We start from the raw sequence: 22,606 nt of genomic DNA on the forward strand, positions 1-22,606 counted from the left end.
GAGGCCCCAGAAGAAGTCAGGATAGAGGAGGAATCTGTCTTGGTAGATGAGGGCTGGGTCAGGGACCAATTAAGCACTCTGGACGTCCATAAATCCATGGGCCCTGATGGGATGCACCCGCGGGTGCTGAGGAAGCTGGCAGAAGTCATTGCTAGGCCACTCTCCATCATCTTTGCTAAGTCGTGGGCAACGGGAGAGGTGCCTGAGGGCTGGAGGAAAGCGAATGTCACTCCAGTCTTCAAAAAGGGCAAGAAGGAGGACCCGGGTAACTATAGACCGGTCAGCCTCACCTCCATCCCCGGAAAGGTGATGGAACAACTTGTTCTTGGTGCTGTCTCTAGGCACATCAAGGATAGGGGGATCATTAGGGGCACTCAGCATGGCTTCACCAAGGGGAAGTCATGCTTAACCAACTTGATAGCCTTTTATGAGGACGTAACCCGGTGGATAGATCATGATAAAGCTGTGGATGTGGTCTATCTCGATTTCAGTAAAGCATTTGACACGGTCTCCCACAGCATCCTCGCAGCTAAACTGAGGAAGTGTGGTCTGGATGATCAGGTAGTGAGGTGGATTGTGAACTGGCTGAAGGAAAGAAGCCAGAGAGTGGTGGTCAATGGGACAGAGTCCAGTTGGAGGCCTGTGTCTAGTGTAGTCCCTCAAGGGTCGGTACTGGGACCAGTTCTATTCAATATATTCATTAATGACTTGGATGAGGGATTAGAGTGCACTGTCAGCAAGTTCGCTGATGACACAAAACTGGGAGGAGTGGCTGACGCGCCGGAAGGCTGCGCAGCCATTCAGAGAGACCTGGACAGGCTGGAGAGTTGGGCGGGGAGAAATTTAATGAAATATAACAAGGGCAAGTGTAGAGTCCTGCATCTGGGCAAGAACAACCCCATGTACCAGTACAAGTTGGGGACAGACCTGTTGGAGAGCAGCGTAGGGGAAAGGGACCTGGGGGTCCTAGTGGACAGCAGGATGACCATGAGCCAGCAGTGTGCCCTTGTGGCCAAGAAGGCCAATGGCATCCTGGGGTGTATTAGAAGGGGTGTGGTTAGCAGGTCGAGAGAGGTTCTCCTCCCCCTCTACTCTGCCCTGGTGAGGCCACATCTGGAATATTGTGTCCAGTTCTGGACCCCTCAGTTCAAGAAGGACAGGGAACTGCTAGAGAGAGTCCAGCGCAGAGCCATGAAGATGATTAAGGGAGTGGAACATCTCCCTTATGAGGAGAGGCTGAGGGAGCTGGGTCTCTTTAGCTTGGAGAAGAGGAGACTGAGGGGTGACCTCATTAATGTTTATAAATATGTAAAGGGCAAGTGTCATGAGGATGGAGCCAGGCTCTTCTCAGTGACATCCATTGACAGGACAAGGGGCAGTGGGTGCAAGCTGGAACACAGGAGGTTCCACATAAATATGAGGAAAAACTTCTTTACGGTGAGGGTGACCGAACACTGGACCAGGCTGCCCAGAGAGGTTGTGGAGTCTCCTTCTCTGGAGACATTCAAAACCCGCCTGGACACGTTCGTGTGTGATATGGTCTAGATAATCCTGCTCCGGCAGGGGGATTGGACTAGATGATCTTTCGAGGTCCCTTCCAATCCCTAACATTCTGTGATTCTGTGGTGCAGGGACTTGCAGGTCTCTACAGACCAGAGGCTGGAGCCCACCAGTATTTTCAAGCAAAATGCTGGGCCTGAATTTCTGTTGTGGCCATGTTCTGGCCTTGTATCACCACATTAGTGAAGATTTTATGATAAGAGACACATGGAGAGGGTTTTTGGCCCTCTGGCTCCTACGCCTCTTGATCTGTGTTTCTGTGGAAGCCATGGAGAGCCAGGTCTGAGTTTGCCTTTGAGCATAAGTAGTTGTCCATAGTTCAGAGGCTTGTTACTTGTGTTGCAAGTGTTCAGAGGAATGAGAGGGGAGAAGGGTTGTAGCATGCTTGATGTGGCATTTGTGCAGAGCAGAGTGGCCAGGTCTCTTGAGACTCATCCACTAGACCCAATTGCCTTTTAGAGAACTCAGAGAAGGAGGCAGGTTGAGATGGGAAGAGCACCAACAGCTCCCATGGGTTTCCTTGCCTCCCCTCAGTCTTGTCAGGGGTGCTGTGAGCAGTTTTAGACCTGTTGTCTCTCTCTCCTGTGAGGGAAGGCACTGCAGTTACTGCCTTATGAGAGTGTTTTAATGTGTTGCCCTCCTATGGAGCAGGACTCTGCTATATGTTCTCAGTGAGATGACTGCACGCTCATTGGTCCTGCTCAAACCTTCACTCTTGTTCCTTCAGCTTGGCAGCCCTGATGTCTTGGACAGCAAGACTTGCCGTGTGGGCCCTGGGTGAGTCAATTCTCCTTCTAACAGCTGTCCTCACTCATCCTGTCTTGCAGTTCAACTGCAAAACCTCCAGGACAGGGACTGTGCTTGACTGAAGGTCTGTGCAGCCCCTAAAACAACAGATCCCAGATCTGCGTTGGGGCCTCTTGGTGTGCTGCAGTGCTGATACCCAAACCCAGCTTCAAGATGAGTGTCAGCTTTCTGGCTCTCGATCGGGGGCAGTTTCCCAAGACATGCAAAGTCAAAGGGTGTATCTAGCATTTGTTCCAGATAGGCGCAGGCTTGTTCCTCAAGTCTTTCTGTCTGACTTGAATGCAGATGGCTTGGCATTAAGCAGTTGCCCTTAGCAAACCTTTCTGCCCGGCCAAAGTGGGATGTGCTCTGGTAACTGGAGTGTGATCTGGTGTTAGGACCTATGAACTGGACTCTGTTTCCTGAGCTGTCCTGGAGTAGAGCTGAGGGACAGGAGACTCGTCTCTCAAGCCTGGAAGAGAGATTATGTTGATGCAAGGAAAGGCCTCCATGGGACTCCCCCTGTTAAGCAATAACGCAAACAGCTTCTGCACTAATCTAAGCAAGTCACTGATTGTGTGGCCTGGAGGAGCTCTCCAAGTCAGGAAGGCACTTCTCTTGCTGCTCACAGTGCCTTTTGGAGGCCTTTCTCCAAGCCTTAGCTCTCACAGAGGTAACGGAAGATGCTTGTTGTCGTGACTTACTGCTTAAGATTTCTCATCAAAGCAGGCAAAGTTTCATGATGCTGTACTGGGAGTTGGGGGTCAGCGCGTCACTTCCAGCAGGATGGAGAGCCCAGAGGGGAGAGCATGGGAAAACTGGGTATATTCCTCCTGCTCCTACTGCCCGGAGGCAGGAGGATCCCCACCTCCTTCCTTGTTCTTTTGTCTCCTTCCTTTCCAGTAATAACTTCTGTTCCACTCACTCGGATCCTTGCTTTGGAGTCAGCAGCTAGGTTGGCTTTTCCCAATGTGACTGAAGTCACGCAGACAGAGGGACTGTTGCTAGATGCAGTAAAGTGTCTGTCTGATGTCTTTGGTAACTCTTTTGCTTTGCATCAAGGTGGCCCCAATGACTGACGCCAGCAGGCACATCTGGGGGGAGGGAGAGAGAGAGCTGCCTCCAGCACACAGTGGGACTTTTGTCCCTGAGATGGGAGGGCTGGTTGGACCATCTCAAAAGACGCTCTTGAGTGCTGAGCCCTCTCCCGCCTTGGAGAGTGGTGGAGGTGGCTGTGTTTCCAAAGCCAGTCTCTGCTGTCTCTGTTTTGTCTTCTTGACTGCTGCTGTGTGAAGGTAAATGAGGTCTCTGAATTTCCTGTAATCTCAAATAAATCCTGGGCAAGAGGATAGTTGCAACACTGTGCATGCAGTATCAGAATGTAGGACATTGCTGTAGTCCCTGGGGCTTGCAGGATTGTCCCCTGTGACACTTCCACCATGGCCCTGTTGTGGCTCCTCTCCTATCGCAATGTTATGGGTAACTACACTAGTCCGAATGGGTAAAGGATGTGGTGGGCAAGTGCCTCTGCTAAGATGTTGGACTGCTTTTGCTCATGGCTTGTTTTTTCCTAAGCTGGAATGTTGTCATGGGAGCACAGTGTTCCTCAGATGGCCAGTTGTTATTGGAAATCCTGTCTGAAGGTAAAGGGCAAGTCAGCGACTGAGCCGGAATGAGAGCTCAGGAGCCTTTGCTGCTAATCTGGAGTTTTGGTCCTCTTTTTCTTCTCTGTGGGCATCCAGGTAAATCTATACTGCTACCACCTGTGTTTGCAAAGCCAAACGCCTCTATAACATGCCCTCAGCCTGGGGACGATCCTGCACTGCAGGGAATTGCCTATTTCTTTGTGGCATGAGGAAGATGTTTTGAGGTGTTCTTCTATCATTACAAGGTCTTGCAGCATGGAGAAGTTAAAACTCCCCAGACTGAGCCCAGTTTGCAAGGAGCGTGGAGGCCAGCTATGTGGGCAAAGTGTGCCTGCTGTTTTACAGGAGTGCCAGCCTGAGTGTTTTCACTGTGAACATGCTCTGGCAGTTTTGGCTGTAGATTGGAGGGCACCGGGGGACACCCATCCTGAGCAGCCAGTGGGAGTGAAGCTGCACAAGGCAGAGGAAGGGGCTGCAGGAGCTGAGGGCTCTTGTGGGGGGCTGTTGGGAAGGCGGAGTGAGCACCCTGTGTGCTGGGGCTCAGCATCCCCACTGTCCTGCAAGCTGAGTGGGTGCTGTGCCGCTGAGCCTGTCCCCACAGGGGTGCGAGCAGCCAATGGTGCAGGCAGGTGGTGTGGCACCTCCCCGCTGGGACTTTGGCCTTTTTTCACCTGATGCAAGGGGGGCACCTGCCCTGGGCTTGGCACTTTCAAAGCCCAGCGTCGTACGGGGACAGTCGGCTGCTGACCGCGAGGCAGGTGAGTTTGCGTCTGTGGCCCCGAGGCTTCTGCCTGGTGGCAGAACAGTATGAAGGGGCTGCGCTGTCCCGCTGTGCAGCCGGAGAGGTGACAGCCTGTGATGGTGGGGGAGTGCCCACCAGCGTGTTCGAGAGCAGCTTTGTTCTATTGAGGACTAATGCCCTGCCTGGTGCTGCAAGGAAATTCATGGCAGCTCCTGCTTTTGAGAGCCTAAGGGCAAGCAAGCAGCAGAGGTGAAACTGCCACCAATTCCCTCCATCCCCTCTATCCCAAAATGTCCTGAGTGGGCGAGAGCCAAGTCGACAGCTTCTCCCCAGGTGAGATTTCCTGGTGCCGACTCCGTTGTGTGCTTTGTGCCCAGCACACACCTAGAAAGCAGCTTCTCTAAGGAAATATTGGCAGTTCAGTTTGCACTCCTTAAACCTTATCCGTTGCGATGGCAGCTTTGCTTCAGCCGTTAGCAAAACTTGGCAGGGTGTTCTCACCTTCCAATGCGTTTGTGCTGTGAAGGAAAGCAGGATGCTGATCCCAGAGGGTTTCTCCTCTCCCAGCAGGTACTAGTTGCTGATCGCTACCCCCTGGCCCCCGCTTCTCTGACTGTGAGCAGTCGCATGGCCGTGTCCTCTAGACGCTGTGGATGCTGGCATGGCTTTGCTCCCTCCTCTCACTCTCTGAGCCCTCCTTCTTATGTCAGCTTCTCTGGCTGGGGCAGAGTTTGTCTGCTCTCAAGACAAATGGAAATATGTGGAAGGGAGTCTTGTCTTCCCCTTCTGCTGTTTATTTTCAAGTCAAGGTTGTAGTTTGAATGTTTGCTTTCAGTGACAGCTCCAGCATGTGCTGGCCTCCAGCTCTGTCTCATCCCTGCCTGACCGCTCTGCACAAATGTTTGTGCTGGCACAAAGCGGGGATGGGAACACATGTTCGGGTGTAGGCAGAGGACGGGATTGCTTCCTTCGGCCGCAGTGCCAGCTGACGTTGGCTAAAGGTCTTCTGTCAAAACGGCAGCCTGCGTGCGCTCAGATAAATCGGCACGTCCGTCAGTCTGCACCCAAGGCTGTGCTCGGCTGCAGAGCGGGGCTGCTGAGGAGGGGAGAGCCTGGAAATGGGGGGGCTGGCGGAAGGCAGAAGCAAAGAGCTGGCCTCTGGGGGGGCTGCTGCTGGCAGCAGTGGGAGAGTTGGTGGGCTGGGAGCCCACGGCTGGCTTAGAGGATGCCAGCGGTGGCTCTGGCAGCCTGGCAGACAGAGATAGGGACAAGAAGGAGGATGCAGAACTGTGGAGACCCCCCAGGGTCAGACTGTGGGCAGATCAGTGGCATCTGGGGGTAGAGGCGGCAAGCCACAGCCGTAGGGCAGGGTGGTGGCAATAAATGCAATGAGTGTGGTCAAAGAGTTGTGGGTAAGCTTAAGCTGTTCCTTCTGCCGTGATGTCTCAGCTTGTGGAGATGTTGGGTGCCTGTATCTCCATCCAAGCTTGCTGGCAGCACACCTGGCTTGGGATGAGACTGTGTGCTCCCCTCCATGCCCCAGGCTGGGCTGTGATTCTCTGGTAAGCACTTCTCCTTCAGGTGATAAGGCGAGAACCAAAGGTTTAAGAGTTCAGCCCCGTACCCCAGGCTGATCAGGAGTGCAGTAGGTCTGCAGTATGCAAAGGCTGGCTGTCCTGAAGAAAACCTTACCGTCTGGGTAGTGTAGGTGGATGAGTGTGTGTGGTGTGTGGCAAGGCAGGGGAGCAAATTAGCACCATTTTGCCAATGGCTGAGGCTGTGAGGACCAGTTACATCCAAAGCTGGCTAGGTTTGAATTGTGGTACCCCCAGTCCGGCTACTCTGTTGCTCTCTGGAGGTGGATTTTGGGAGCTGGGAAAAGGGAGAGGCTGGGTTGAGGAGGCTCCTGGGCTATCTACGTGCGGCAGTGTGAGCTTCAGGCCGTTTGCACTGCTTCTCTGCCTAGCACGGAGGCAATTCCCCATGCTGCGGTGTGCGTGTGGCTTTGAAACTAATTTGCTTGATCATTTTAATAAATGTAGAAGGGACATCCCGGTGTGCGAGTAATGGGGCATTAATCCATGCCTAGCTGTGTTAACAGCACTCTAGGAAGGAATTAATGCCACATAATTCATCGCCCATGCAGCTCTTGCACTCTTTATTACGGGATGTTTGTTTTCAGAACCCCCTTCCGTGAGGGCTGCTCAGCCTCTTAGGCTTTGAGGTGGGTCTCTGGCGACTCTCATTTCCCCTGCCCACTCACTACCAGTTTCCTCCCAGTTCCTCTGCTCCTCTTGCCATGCAGGTTCTCAGTTCCAGCAATGCTGTTGTCCGCCTGGCCATGACGTTTAACCATACAAAGATTCTCTGAGGCATCAGCACCTTTTTGGTGCTGCTGGCTTGTCTGCTGCCCCAATGCAGGTGCTGATCGGAGGTTTCCTGGGAAGATGCAAGCCCTGCTCCCTGACTCTGCTCCCATAGGAAGCCTTGGAGCTACACCCTTGCTTGGCTGCAGAAGCTTTACTTGCCTGCTTTTGTTTGCATTTTTTGGCTCCTGAGAGTAACATGTTCCTGGGAAGATATACTTAGGTCTTTACTTAATATCTTTCCTTCCTAGGTTAAATGTATAATGTTGTTCTGGATTTGTTTTTTTAAGTATTCTATAAAATTACTGTCATTCTCCTCCCAGCCTGTGTTTTTCCTCCTCTCAGACTGCAGCAGCTATTTTCCTACCCTGGGAGGGACTGGATTCTGGCTCTGCCTAGGAACAACCTGGCCAGGGTGGTGGAGGCTTCGTTATTCACCGTCTTTTAAGGGACTCGGCGAGTTCTGTAGGTTACAGCAAAGTGCTCAGATAGAGTTTGCAATGACTTTGGGTTTGTTTTGCAAATGGTCATTCGCTGAAGCTCTGTTTAAACAAACAGAGCTCAAATAAGCTTTCCACTTCAGTGCATTAAAATCCCTTAATGCATTAAAATCCCCTGGCCATGGACATTCAGGCCTCCACTGTGCCAGGTGCTGTATAAACAGTTATCAAGTGCTGGTGTCTGCTGTAAAATGATCACATCGTTCGCTTCCCCTCGCTCGTCAGCGAGTTGAGTAGCTTTTGTTAGGGGAGATGATACTGGTCCTGGCATTTGCTGGCTGTACAGCCAGCATCAAGGAAACCTGTAACTTTGCCTGGTTTTAAACCCAGGAAGATTGTTTTTACCCCTTCCTGCTGTGCAGCTGCAGCAGGAGCATCTGTTCCCTGGTGGGAAGCAGCAGCAATTTTCCATCTGGGTCAGACAGCTGGGGAGGGCTCTGCAGTTACCGGGCAGGTGGAGAGCTGAAGCCAAAAGTCAAAAGAAAAAAAGGGAGGAGAGAGCTAAACCCAGCTGTCCCAAGTCCCTCTTGATGCGGTAGCATCTTCTCCCGCCCCCATCACGCTACTTGTGTCAGCAGGTAAGAAACAGCCCTGTGATACCTTTGTGTGTCCATCTCGGTCTCTCACTCTTTTGGCTACATGTCAGTGGTGGATATTAGCAGCCTTGCTGTCTTCTCTTGCATTGTCCTTTGTGATGGGTGCCTGGCCTCCTGGATGGCCCTCTGCAGGGAAGGGTGCAGCGGAGGCAACAAGGGGGGAGTTTGCCAGGGTTTGGAGTGAGGTGTCAAGACCACTCGGTGCATGTGTTTTGTCAGGGCTGCTGCCACAATAAACACAAATATGCTATTGAGGGTGTAGAGGTTATCAAGTGAGTTTTCATGGTTCAGGGCTTTTTTATACCAGGGTTACAGGCTTTCAGCAACTGGTCTCCCTATATTTTTATATTTTGGTCTTATTCTGGTTAAATTGATAGAGAATTAGATTGACTTGAAACAAACTGCTTTTGTGGACATGCATATGAAAGCACACGCAGCGAAAGGTGTAAGCGATTTTCACTTGGAAAGTGCAGACTTAGCTGTTCTGGAAATTTTTAAGGTCTGCTTCCATGGATTAGTCAAGATCAGGTAAACTGTCTGAAGAGGGGTCACGGAAGGGATGGAAGGTGTAATAGTGTAATGTAGTGTGTGAGGTTCGTGTACAGTGTTTTGGAGAGGAGCCCCTTTCCTTAGCGAGCTCCATGTGCTGATCTCTCATGGCTTTGGCTGAATGTGGGACTCCAGAAAAGGCAGTTTTAGTCTCATGTCGTCCAAGTGTGGAACCGTGGAAATGCTTTCATGCTGACCTGTCCTTGGCACTTGATGTAACAGGGAGGGGAGCAGGTCAATGCTGAACTGTGTGTAGCCTCACACCCTCTCCTTCCTGTACCTGTTTGCACCATCACCATCTCTTTACACTTTCAGGGACCTTTTATTCTCAGGAATGCCTCTGGCCCTCAGGCAGTGTCTCCAGAGCAGAAGTGTCAGCCTGAAAGCCACCTTGTTGGATGTGAGATTCTTGTTTGGCTTAGGAAATCTGCAATTAAGGGGCAAATTTCATTCCAGAGGCAAAGGGCAAAGATACCTCCTCCGCTTCTGGTTCGCCACCCAGGTGGCAGCTGGAAGAGGAGAGGGAGGAGAGTGGCTGAGTGCTGCTGAGATGCCTGATGCACCTGAGGGCACCTGATTCTCAGGTTGGAGGTGAGGAGGAGACAAGGACACCTCCAGAAAGCTGAAGGTTGTGGCTGCTTCTAAAATTCTCTCCGGTGTCCAGATTTCTTTGTGTGATAACTTCTACCAGCTCTCGTTAAACAGTAGCAATTAGCAGTCTTAGAACCGTTTCCTGCAGACTTGGAGCTTCAGTGCTGTGCCAGTAGGCACTGAGCTGAAAGGAGTGGTCCAAAGGGCAAAGTCACATCAATAGCTTGGGGAGGGAGAGGCACTACTTAAAAGATAATGTTGGCACAAGACTGAGCACGGGCTGTCCATTTGGGCTGGGAAATAGAGGAAGGACTGTAACCACTGGAGGAGCAGGTTTTTGAAGACTGTCCTTTAGAAACAGCACGTATGTGTTGGAGGGAAGTGCTGATGGAGGGTCTTGCGATGGCATGTGATTGTCTTGGGGTGGCTGGGTGGACCTGCAGAGGGTTGGAGGTCCACGTAGTGTGGTGTGAAACGTTCCCTGGAGTTTGAGAGAGCTGTGATGGATACCACTGTCCTGGATGCTGGGCAGAGCTTGTGCACTGCCTGGCTGCTGCCCATCCTCGCGTGCTGCTGGAGCCTGATGACTCTGGCAGCTCTTCCCTCCATATATGCTTGTATATTTATATACACACACATTTATAAGGCTCCCTCTGGAGCTGTCTCGTCTCTGGGGAGACCAGGTACTCCCTTAAGTCACTTGTTCCTCAGCTGGCCTCACCCTGCAGCCTGCCCAGTAGGACCTGAGCTTCAGGAAGAGCGTAAGTGTCTCAACTTTGTCTCCTTGGTGTCTTTCTCTCCTTTCCCAGGAAGAAATTGAAGTGAAAAAGGAGTGGCTGAAAAAGAAATTAAGGAACGGTTTGAAGGAACAGATTCAGTTCTTAACAAGATCAAGTTTGAATTAAATGGCTGATAAACAGATCAGGTAACTTTTTAAAAAGTTTTCGAGTTGTTGCTTGTGCTTTAGATTTTTATTTTAAAGTCTTTCAAACTTAATCCCTTTTGTGATACAGGAGGTTGGAGGAAATCACCTGATCATCTCTTCTGGCCTTAAACAGTTCCAATTCCTTCTCTGCTTCTCTCTTACCTGCTTTTTTTCAGCCTTCTTTTATTTTCTGCCTTTACCATGTTGTTACATCTCTGCTTTCTTCATTTTTTTTTTCTCACTGCCTTTTTCTTTCTGTCCTCTGCCTTTTATGCTTCATGAGTCTGTTCCTTTTTGCTTCCTCTTTCAAAGGTCAGCTTGACCTGCTGACTTCAGCTTGCTGACACTGAGGGAGGAAAGCCAGCTCCCATCCAGCCAAGGATGCAGTGCTTGTAATTACAAAGTCCACGTGGATGCAGCCTTGTGCCCTTCTTCTAAAGCCAGTCAATGCTTGAGTGATTGCAGGAACATGAAGTATGAACAATAATTAGTGACACTTAAGTGCAGAGCAGGAACTTAAGAGCATTAGTCCTGGCATGTGCAAAGGCTGGGTTTGAGTCCTTCCTGGAGATGAATTGGGATGCTTTTTCTGGAAAGACACAGTTGTACCCTTAGCTTCCTAAGAGCTGTGTCAGATGGATCTGCAGAGTCCTGCACGTGGGTTTAACTTTCTGCTGCTTGTGAAGTTGCCTCGGATAAATGACTCCTACATGCTGTGGGATTCCTGTGGGGTTTTTTGTGGTCCTCTTCTAACATCTACTTTTCCAGCTTACCGGCTCTGGACAGGAGGGGTCAGTGGATGAATGAAACCTGGTGACAAAGGGCCAGGACTTGGCAATGCCTGAATATTACAGGCAAGAGGGCTGCCCCTTCTTCGCATTTGCCATGATTAGGATATCTTCCTGCATGCCTGCCTTCTGCGAATGAAAACAGTCCTGAGCTGCGCTGATAACAAGACAGCATTGTGGAGTGTTTATGTGCCTAGATTTGCCTGTCATTAGTTACCCAATTTGGAGAGCACTTGGCAGTCTTATACCCATGAAGGGCATGCTGAGATTCACCTCCATGGAGCCTGACGGGTGTACATCCCTGATAGCCTCAGCAGAGCAAAAGGACCAGACATCCGTGGCCATTTAAAGCTCGGTGTTTTGAAGGAAGAGGAGACATGTCCTGCAAGATCTCCCCAGCCCCAGCGATGTGCTCTTGGCAGTGTGAACAGGAGCTTGCTGGCTACAGGGACTAGTTAAAAGGGCTGAGGAGGAGCACTAGGAGAACTGGGATGCCTTTCTATCCCTTCTCGTGTTAAACTGAGCAAATGGCTTTATTTGTATGCTAGCCTGTGTTGTCCTCATTTCACTAAGCCCTGTGTACCTATGTAGTGAGAGGCAGTAGCTGTGCAGAATCGAAATAGGACGCAGAGACCAAGCACAGTGGATTATCATCCCATGGGAGAGCAGAGAGCACTGAGGTGAAAAGTGGGATGACTTAGTCACAAGGGAAAAAGCTTTTGATTCAGGTGCAGTGCCCTCTGTCTCAGATTCTTCTCTGTGCCACAAATCCCTCACCTCTCCTGCTTAGGTCATCTCTCCCATCTGTGTGACACAAGTCTGCAGCGGTCACAGGCGGCCAAGCCAAAGAGAGCTGTTTAAGCTTGGAGGATCTACCGAACCCCTCTTCCCTTGCAGCGTGCATCTGTCATCCCTTAGCAAGAAGAGATTGATACCAAAAGACTGAAATCCACAGCGGCGGTTTGCTGTAAGGTGAAATCAAAGGCATTGCATTTCTGCAGCAGTGCGTGTGGAACTTGATCTCAGCATCTTGCCAGATACTGCCACATAGTCTGTCTGTACTATTCTCCCTCCGCAGTGCATATGGGGGAACCTGGATGGTTGGATTCAGGTGCAAGGGGGGTGTTGAGCAAGGATTTCTCACCCACAAATAGAGTGAGAGGCTCTCTGCAGTCCATGTTGCCGCAATTTTTGGCTTGCCCAGGCACGTCAAACTATTCCCCTTTATTGCTGGGGTCTGTGCTGAAATTGGGGAATCTTTTGCACTTACAATGCCAGCAGGCAAGATGTCTGTATCTCACTCCCACCTGATATAAACCCTGTGATGATTTCACTGTTTGAACAGGTTGAGAGGCAAGTGTCTGCCTGCCCCAGGTATTTCAGGGACACTTAGAGAAGTGATGACAGTGTTGAGGCTGGAAAGGGGCACTGGTTGTGCCTTGCAGTCTGTGACCTGCCAGCAGTGACTTTGGAGCTGAATTTGGGGAGGCTGATGTGATCCTGTCTTGAAACACCTTCCTTCCCAATGGTGCCTGCATCTTGACACGCTTTTGTCTGGTCTCTAACCTTCTCTTTCAGTGTGACTATGGGTTAAATAAAGAGAGAGCCATGATGTGAAGCTTACTGTTTGATGTTTTCCCATGTCCTGAGAACAAGTTGAGCATAGGAGTCTGCAGGCAAATCTACTCCCTTCTTAGACATTGGTGCAAAGACCCCCGAGGCAACAGAGTCTTGAGCTGGTGAGATCTTGCAGTCTGGCCCTGTGCTGAGCTCATGCACTGATTTGGGCCTGCCTTCCTAACGTGCTGTGCTTGATTTAATCTTGGTCAGCACGGTATCATTTGGGGGTGTGGGCTGAGCTCAGGTCTGTCTGCCTGTCCTTGGCACCTCTTTTTCCAGCTGTGCCAGTCCTGGGGCTGCATGTGTGTGTTGTGTCAGTGCGGGTGTTGAGGAAGGAGCTCTGGCTGCAGGAGAGTGGAGGCTGAAAGGACTCTCCTGCAGTGTCAAGGTCATGGTTAGCACTTGTGGGCAAAGACTTTTATTTTTTTTCCACCCCTGTTTTCTCTGCTTCCCCCAGGGAGACCTCAAATTGAAACCCTGAGTCTCCATATCCTGCCTTTCCCTCGAGCCTGGAGCTGAGAGGCAGCTCCTTCGGCATGGCTGCTTATTGATCCTCTCTGCAATTGCCCCACGATGCATAGAGCACTCTGCAGTGCCGCTGGAGGGGGATGTGTTTGCAGAGCTTCACCCCACCATGCCATGGCCAGCCTCACTGCTGCTGCTTCCAGTGGGTAATGCAGTCTGTGCCCCCATCCAGAGCATCATGTCGGTGTCATGAAAGGCAGCGTGCCCGTTCCCCCCGTGGGAGGACTCAACCTCGCCGGCTCACCCAGCTGCAGTCGAGGACTGCTGTCAGCCGTCAGTTTAATATCCGACACATCCTGTGTTCAGGGAGCCATATCCTGTGCTGTATTGGAGGGAGCTGACTCAAACAGGCTTCCTTTGTCTCCGTGTGTAGTGGTTTATTGAGCATATAAGTGCTGGACATTTTTCGTAATTGAGTTTGCTGTGAACCCATGTTTAGCTGATCTGGCTTTCACTCAGTGCCACTTGCAAGAATTCTCTGTGGGAACACAAAGGTGAGCGGAAAAAGCCCTGCGTTTTGGAAGCACATGCAGCCATCCAGCTTTTGATTTCCTCAAGAGGTATGAGCTCACGTCTCTGCATCTGAGGCCATGCAGGCTGCCAGTCTGGTGGTTTCGCTGGGCTATTGGTTTGTGTGTGTTCCCCTCGCCCCAGGCGGTGGGTCTGGAAATGATTTCCTGGAGCTGTAGACGTCTGCTCCTTTGCTGCCAGCTGGGTGCTTCTGCTGAGCTTGTTCCCACATGATGGTAACAGCTGACGTGTCACGAACCTCTCATTAGATGCGTATCTGATTGCGGTGCTGAAAAGCATTTGCTGGTAAACCTGCTGGCTTGGATGCCATCAGGCCCTAACTGAAGTGTGTCCACGTGGTAGACGGTCCAGTACTCTGTCTTTTCTCCTCTAGGGATAACAGAAACCTTTTGGACCTGGGGAACAGGGTTTTTCCTTGCTCTTAGCGATGTGTGGCTTAGCTGTTTGGCTCCATTCCACTCATCAGTAGTTTGTCCTGATGCTAGGTGCTGCCTTCCCCTCCTCCCCTGTATGTACAGCAAGGGCCAAGCTTTGCCTTGAGGCAGAGCTCCCTTCGTGCTGGTGGGGGACAGGCTTGTCTCACAGCAATATGTTAACTCTGGTCATGCAAAATGCTCCATTTGTTCCTCTTTCCCTCTCCTGACGTTATCCCAGTGCTAAGACATCTGTTTCTCTGCATCTCGTCCCCTTACAGTTTACCTGCCAAGCTGATCAATGGAGGGATAGCTGGGCTGATCGGGGTCACCTGTGTATTTCCCATTGACCTGGCAAAAACTCGCCTGCAGAACCAGCAGAATGGCCAGCGGATGTACACCAGCATGTGAGTACCACCCACATGGGCAGCATCCTGGGGCTTTTGGCAGGGAGTCCTTGCGCTTTATTACCTCTTTAGGTGGATTCAGCATTTCTAGGAACTCTGCTGTCCCCAGGAAAGCCAGGAGACCATCTTGAACCAAGCTGTGCTAGAGCAGATAAAGCAAACAAAGCAGCTATTCAGGCTGCTGAGCCCAGCAGGCAAGATCTCTGCAGAGGGCGCATCTGTTTGCATCCATTGCTTGGGAGCAGTGTGTTCGCTGCTGTCAGTGCTCAGGACCAAAACACAAGGAGCCCTTTTCGATTCTCTGCTGGGCCACCATCAGGTGCATGAGGGAATTTCTACCTCTCTTCTGTTTCCGTGGCTCTCATATTGCAGGTTACTATCCCTTCATTTGCTCTGTCAGTTTTAAAAAGAGGAAGCAGTCACCCATTCCCAATCTAGAGCACTGCATGCAGACCTTTTAAGGGATCACAGGTTGACACATGCTGTGGTTACCCCAGCAGTCCTCTGTCCAAAAAAATCAAGTGTTGCAAGCTGTAGGAGAAGAAGGTATGAGTATATCCAGCCCACCAAATTCACCTAGGGCTGTGTATCAGCTGTGGGAATGTGCACCACACTCATCACAAGTTGCTTTATCCTAGGAACCAGAGTCAGGCCTTAGTTTTCCAAAAGTACTGGTGTCGTTGAGGGGGGGAGATAGGAGAAAGGTGCCCCAAGATTTCTGGGGCTTGCAAATGTGTTGGGGGGCTGCTCCCAAGAATGAGATGGGTACGTGCAAGTATGTGAAAGATGGGGTCCCAAAAGATGTGGGGAGTCCCAGCAGAGAAGGGAAACTCATTGCCACAACTGGCAGCAATGCAGGATGGGCTTTTCACAAGTAACATGGGGTACCCTAGAACGGTCTTGACCCAAGAAGGACCATAAAGCCCTCAAGGGAACTCTGTATTTCCTTCTCTCCCACCTCAGCACTACTACAGAGCAGAGATGAAGTTTACTCCTTGTGTTGCCAAATCTTAGAAATGTATTCTTATTTTCATCAGCGACACTTTCCTTATTACTACTTAAAAGAGCCTTTTGTTCCTTAATTATGTATGCATGCATGCCTGTGCACCTCTCCCTTCCCCTATGGGTATGGCAAGTACCTGTCCCTTCCCAAAGACCCCAACGCAACCTTCAGCCATCACCCAGGCTTCGTGCAGTCGTGGTCCAGAGAGGGAAAAACTGCCAGGGGATCTGCGCTGCCTTCCTGAACTGCACCTCTGGATTTGTTAGGTGTGTGTCTGTGCCTTCAAAAGGCTTTGAGCATTCCGGTGCTCTGCACAGTTTTCCCATTTGCAGTAAATGTAGTTGAAACAAAGAAGGCGACAGTTTTCCCTTTGGAGTGAACCTCCACAGCACCCTGCCATGCTCTCCCCAGGGCAAGAGCCTGAGTGCTCGCTGCCTGCAGTGGGACCCGATGTGTTAAAAGTAAGCGCTTTAATCTGTGTGGGAGGTCACAGATGACTGAGCGTTCAGGTCATCTAGTGTTTGTATGCCTTGTGTTGAATTTCACGGAGTAAGTCAAGCAAGTCAGCATTAGGGATTTTGGCCCCCTTTATTTCCCTTCCAGAGCTGAATTTAAAAACATGCGCATGAGGATCTGCTTGTTAGAGCATCTCACGTGCATTTGCCACAGGGGATCCTGGATAAACAGCCCTTGCAGTGACACTTTTCCCTTTTGTGTTTCTAGAAAGCAGACAGTGCGTGCGGGCTGAGCTGAGGGTTTCAAAGCCCCTGTGAATTAGGGGCTGAACTTGGACTCAGGCCTGAACAATGGTGCATTCAGTGGCTGATGCTCTTCCCTTCTCGGCTCAGGGTTTTGCTGACAGATTGTAAATGAAAACCACTCCAAGAGATCTGTTTTGTTTTTCTCTGCTCTCACCCACCTTTGAGCTCCTGTGGTTTCTCTCTCTCCATTTTGTTCGCAGGTCTGACTGCCTCATTAAAACAATCCGGTCAGAAGGCTACTTTGGCATGTACAGAGGTAAGTAAAGCTCAGTCAGGCACGGGGCAGCTTTTGCGTTGAAAGCACTGGTGCATAAGTGGGAGGAAAAGCCCATAATCTCTGGCTTATAAAGCAAGAACCGAGCAATACCTTAAGATGTTGAAAGGTGCAGCTGTTTTCTGAAAACTCCTCCACGCCAGGTCTCTGCTCAGCTCTCCACCGTTGAGGGCTTGAGTCCTTCCCGTGGCTGTTTTGGTGTTAAACCTTACTGTTTGCTGAAGTTCATCTTTACTAGCAGTTTAAGTGAAGCTGCTGGACTTTGTTTCAGGACTGTATGTGTGTGTTTCCCAGCTTGGGCACGGCAACTTCTGTCAGAGGGGCAGCAGCAAACTGCCTGAAGTGTCTCGCTCTGTGGTTGATGATTGAATTTATGTCCAAGCCCACCACCAATATGGTTAGACCTGCTGTCCCATATACTTGGTAGCTTGTCTCCAAAACTAGCTGTCTCTCAAGCATCCCCGAGTGCTTTGTTCAAGTGTTAAGACAAGCTGGAATTAAAAAAAAATTAAAAATAACCTGCCTCCAGAAAAAACTCCCTTGGGGTGGAAAGAAAATCAGAGGCTGGCTCATGGTGGAGGTTCAGCTGTTTGGTCGTCATGTGCTAACCTGCTAGAAATCTCCTGGCTCCTTGGCTTAGGCTGTCTGTTGCAGCAGTGAGTTCCTCAGTTGACATTATACCTTTTCTAGTTTAAACATAAAATCCTTGAAAGTTCTTAAAGATTTTGAGGAGAGAGGAACAGCAGGGCAAATTCTGACTTTACTCATAGCAGAGGAAAATGTGGAATACTTTCTTGGCTTTCAGCACAGTCCAGCTGGCTTGGTTGACACTGAACTCTGGCTCATTTTATGTACTGGTATTCAGTTGCCTGAATCTGCAATTTTTGTCTCTGAGGCATTCAGATAGCATTCTTTGTGGCTCTCATTCACTGATAAAGACTGATTAAAGTACTGCTTTGATTAAGTGAGTCCTTGCTCTTTGTTTTTTCAAGCAGGAGTCCGGAGGTGCTGACACCTTGCTTTTGGCAGCAGTAGCGTCTCTTGCCACTTCTTCCGTAGCTCCTAAGGAAACACAGACGCTGTGGCCAGTTGTCCTGTGAGCAGGCACTGGCTGTTGAGGCAGCGTCTCTTGCCCAATGTGCTGGTGGGCGTTTCGGGGGAGTGGGGTGGATGCCGGGGATGGATTGGCTGCTTCATGCCAGCTTTCCTGGGAGCAGGTAACAAGACAAATAACACCGAGGAACCCTGGCAAGCTCCATCTTCAATGCTAGTAGTGACGCGTTCCCCCTTGATTTTTCCCAGAAGCTGGCTGCTTCTGTGTTCCTGGCCAGGAACGGAGCCTGCATTAACTTTGGCGGTAAATATGCAGTGGCAGGCTGCTTGCTGGGGAGCAGAAGGAAGAAGCTGTTCCTGGAAACTTACAGGGGAGACTGTAGGACCCATCAGGGCTTTTGGAAGAGACATCTCAGCCCTGTAAGGTGTAGGGTGGTGGAGGGGATGTGCATCTCCAGGCCACTTTTCACTCCCAAGCAGAAATCTCAAAGGGTGCAGAGGGTTTTGCATAGCTCTTGCTTTTCCCAGCCATAATGAGTCTAGTCAGCTTGGTCCATGTCCCACTAACTTTGTACCCCTCTGTTCAGGGAGCTGATAGTGGCTTCAATTTACTTGTCACCTCTGACTATTAAATGGGGAGCTGGGTATGGAGCTATTTTATGAATAGCTCCAGCTCCCTCCAGAAATTCATAGATATTTCGGCATGGCCAGGGTACAAAGGTGAGTCCTCCAAGTACTCATGGTCTCTGTGCCTCAGTTCTGGGAGCTGACGTTAGCAACCCTTCCCTCCCTCTCGGGGAGAGGATGGGCGGGTAAAATATATCCAAGATTCGTGAAGAATGTGAGTATTTTTCTGGGAAGAAGGTAAAGAGATGGCTCAGCCTTGCAGACAAGGGAAGGTGGAAATCAGATAGTGGGATTGGTTCCTGCTCCCTCCATCTGTCTCAGTTTCCCAGCAGAAGTTGCTATATGACTCACAAGTTCTTATTTTCAGCCTTTAAGCTGAAATTGGGAGGAATATCTGTTAATGTGCTAAAGTGGCAGCTGCTGTGCCCCATGGAGGAGTCACAAGTGCATCAGTCATCCCTGCAGGGGACTTGGCCTCTGTCAGAGGACAGCAAGGGTCTGCTTGGGCGCAGCCATTCCCACTGTGTGACTTCAGGTGTCCTTCATGTGTGAATCAAAGCTCCTCAGTGCAGACAGGAGAGAGGCTTGAGCTTGTAGGATGCTTTTCTGTAAATCATCTCTTAAGAGTGCGTGTGGGCAGACAGTCCTTGCTCTATATGAGTTGCCCATAGTGAATTGGGTGATGTATAAGGCAATCCCAACATTTCTCTCAAGTTCTTATCCAGAAGTTACAAAGATTCTTGGGTTTATTTGGGGGAGGAAGAAGAGGAGGATTTTTATTCATGTTTTTTCCATAACATCTAGGTAGCAGCAGTGCCTCAAAGCTGGATGGTACTGTCTAGCCCTGTCTGTGCTCAAGGGATGACGGTGTGCTGCCTTCAGACATGATGACAAGCAAATGAATCCATGGTGCCTGTGGGCTCCTGGGCCATTTGGGCACCAGTGGAATGGGACCTTGGAGAGGTCTTTCAGCTCCCTGCTACAGTCCATCCAGAAGCCTCCTATAGATCCCAGGATGCATCCTGGAAAGTCCCACTGCTGTTTACAGACCAGCCATTTACCCTAGCTGGTGGGAGCCAAAGACCTAGATCAGGCTGGTGAAATGCCCTTCGTTGTTGATGGTGTTTGGAGGGTAGCTGCAGTTTAGCTGCAGTGGTGTGGCAGCCTTCCCTGGCCTCTGCTAATAGCACCTGCCACATGCACCAGTGCCGCACTGGGGATGACTCAATCCCCCTGTTATGTAGGTTGCTGGTGGTATATAAGGGCTTCTATGAGAAATGGGTTTTAATAACAAAACCCAAGGCGTAGTGAGAAGAGGGCACTTACAAGTTCAGTTGGCAAACAACTGGTTTTGCCTCTCTTTGATTTCACTCTTTGCAGTGCTCCCGTACTTCTTTTCAAAATACTTTCTATTTTTAATGTTTGCAATTTATTTTTGCATTCTGTTTGTCTGTCCTTGCTTCTGGTGCATGTAGCGTTGCCTATAAGCCAAGGTTAGCTTTAATTAGAGAAATAGTCATGGGCATTGCTAGAATTGAAGAGCTATGAGATTTTGTAAAAAGGTAGAAAATGCCGTGGGAGGCATACAGGCAGCAGCTGAAGTATTTCATTTCTCCTCCTCCAGTGAATTGAAGCTGTTACAGATTATTGAGGACAGGGATTATCTATTCTCTGCTAAGCAGCTTTACTGAAAATACCAAAGATGTAGGAGAAAACCCAGGTTCATTAACTTTTCTCCATATATTTTGTGTTTTTACCCTCTACTTTATTTGCAATGGAAGGAGAAATTGCTGTGAAAGCCTCTTGGCTCTTGGAGGAGGTCAGCACGTGAAAGCATACCTCTCACCTTTCTTGCTTGATGATTTGGAGTTTTTCTTTCAATGAACGCTTTGCACTGGTGTTAGAGTAGGAGGTTTATTCTTTTTTCTTTCCTTGTTTTTCCAAGGAAATGGTTATTCATGCTGCATGTCAGTAATGTACAGGTGTTTTACTTTGTAGCCTTTAGGAGTGGGGTTGAAGTTGTCTTCAACTTGGGCATTTGAGGAAATACTTCACGGGTAGCCACTTCCACTTAAAAATCAGGCTGTGTGGATTTGCTTTGCAGATCCTGATATGATTGACATTAAAAGGTGGAGGTAGAGCATGAGGGGATGTCTGTGTGGCTCCTCATCACATGAAAGAGCCGTGGCAGGGGAACATGATGTGTAGGAAGCACATCAAACTGAAGCAGCGCAATCACTGGTACATTTAAAAGTTTGCAAAAACCCAGGAGAGTGAGAGGGCTGCCCTGCTCCCTGGCTAGTTAATTTGGCTCCCGTAGAAGATGATGGCATTTGTTGGATGTCATGGCCATTGTGGAATGAATGCATTGGCTTAGCTTGCTGCGAGGCAGTGTTATTCTGTATTTTCTGCAAATCTGAACATGGCAGTCGGAAGCGGGGAAAGTGTGTTGGGCTGCCCAGCCCTGCCCAGGAAAGGCTGTCTGTTTTCTTGCTGCAATTTCCTGCATGGTGGAGATGCATCCTTTGAGCAGAGGATGTGGAGCCAAGGATTCCCGTGTCCTGGTCCCAGTTGTACTGGCCCCAGAAGTCCGAGTTGCGACTTTGTTTCTTAATCTGAGGAAAGTCCCTGTAAACCTATGTCTTTCCATGTCCAATTTAGGAGTTCTTTAATAATCTTTGGAAGGAGGGGAGTCCATCCGGAGGAACAGAGGATTCAGCTGCCTTTCTTTAGTTGTGTTGAGCCCTTATATCTCCTGTCAATTTGTGTTCAAACCTCCTGAAAATGAACCCCGCCAGGTCTTCAGAGCCTAGTGGGAGTGCAGGCTTCTCTGTCTGCTTCTCTTTGGAGAACAGAGCTTTGGGACAAGTTGTTTAAATCTCTACAGCAAGCATAAATGCAAAAGGTATACCCTAGTATTTGTGTTTGTCCTTGCAAAGGTGTTCGTAGGCCATTAGCAAGTCTCAAAGCTCCTTCAGAGGGCTTGGAGCTCAGTATGCTTCAGTGCAGGCAGGGAGAGCTTGCGGTCATCCACTGGAGCACTTTTTGTGCCATAAGATTTAAAGGGAGGAGAATATTCTGGAGCATTAATCTAATGGTGCAAACCCCAGTATGTTCAGAAGGGACTGGCCCTCCCCACACCCCATTTTCCCCAGGGCAGCTTGAAAGCTGCCTCCCAGCCACTGTTTGCACTAATGCTGGTGTCCATGGCCATGCAGACCTTTCATTGTGGCAGACACAATACAGGGATTTGCTGTTTATTACTCCTGACAAAAGGGCACTCCAGTGGGTGGGGGAGAGCCAAAGCTTGTTTACACCCCAGGTCCCCCAGCAAGCCTTGCTGTGGTGCTTGGAGGGGAATTTCTGCACACTGCAGCTTGTGGTAGACAAAAAGCCACTTCAATGGTGGCTGTTCTGAGGGTGACACCCAGTGGTGATGTACAAGGGAAGCCACTTAACTCCAGGAGTTGGTCTAGAGCTGGCTGACTTCTGTGCAGATGAGCCAGTTGACTTCAACCAGCCTCCAGGTCTTTCAATGGCTCTGCTTTTTCTGGGCTGCCTGGTAAGCAAGCTGCTCTGCTTTTGGTGATGGTGGGGCAGGGACACTAGCAAGAAGGTGGGGTGGGGGGCTTTTGCTTCTCAGCATGACAAAATATTTGCAAAGGAGTTGGGACTAGTTATTAATCCAACTTGTACTCCTTTCTTGAAGGTCTGATCTACATGCTTCTGGATTCATAGGAATGCATCCTTGGATGAGAGAAGAGGATGCATGTATGCATGGTGGGAGGTAGTAGTGAAGCTAAAGAAATTACAAAAAAACATACTGCAAATGGAATCGAAACACAGGGGATGTTTTCAAAAACCCAAGGTGTTGGGAGGCAGAAATCCTATTAATCTCCAGTGGTGTTTTGTGTTTCTAAACCCCTTTGGTCCATTGGGAACTGTCCTTCATCAGTCCTTGGTTTTGAGCAGTAGTTACAATGCATAAAGATCCAGTTAACGGTTCCTTTATTCTCATTCTTCAATGGCCTTTTCCTCTTTTCCTTCCCCAGGGGCTGCAGTCAACCTGACTCTAGTGACACCAGAAAAGGCTATCAAACTGGCAGCCAATGACTTCTTCCGGCATCACCTCTCCAAAGATGGGTGAGCAGAGGGTGCAGACCTTTCGCGTTCAACTTAAAAGACACCAGCTCTTGGGACAAGTCCGATGAGATGTCAGGGCAAAGGTGGAATAGGGTGACGTGATGACTGGAATAAGAGTTGACCTTGAACAGCTCAGCTGGTGATTACATTTGGGCTAAGGACGTAATGTCTAAAATGGGAAGTGAAAAGCACTCCACTGG

At 49.8% G+C, this 22,606-nt stretch overlaps 1 protein-coding gene across 1 annotated transcript in view; it reads left to right on the forward strand.

Annotated features, from left to right (window-relative positions):
* SLC25A22 (solute carrier family 25 member 22) overlaps positions 1–22,606 on the forward strand; it is a 55,480-nt gene that overhangs the window by 17,160 nt on the left and 15,714 nt on the right. The window contains exons 2-5 of the mRNA XM_068398758.1: positions 10,146–10,261; positions 14,420–14,545; positions 16,510–16,565; positions 22,316–22,406. Coding sequence (XP_068254859.1) covers positions 10,242–10,261; positions 14,420–14,545; positions 16,510–16,565; positions 22,316–22,406 — 293 coding nt within the window. The 5' untranslated portion in view covers positions 10,146–10,241. The remainder of the gene's footprint in view (positions 1–10,145; positions 10,262–14,419; positions 14,546–16,509; positions 16,566–22,315; positions 22,407–22,606) is intronic.

The sequence above is a fragment of the Nyctibius grandis genome, chromosome 4 (genome assembly GCF_013368605.1).
Source record: "Nyctibius grandis isolate bNycGra1 chromosome 4, bNycGra1.pri, whole genome shotgun sequence".
NCBI classification, from domain to species: domain Eukaryota; kingdom Metazoa; phylum Chordata; class Aves; order Nyctibiiformes; family Nyctibiidae; genus Nyctibius; species Nyctibius grandis.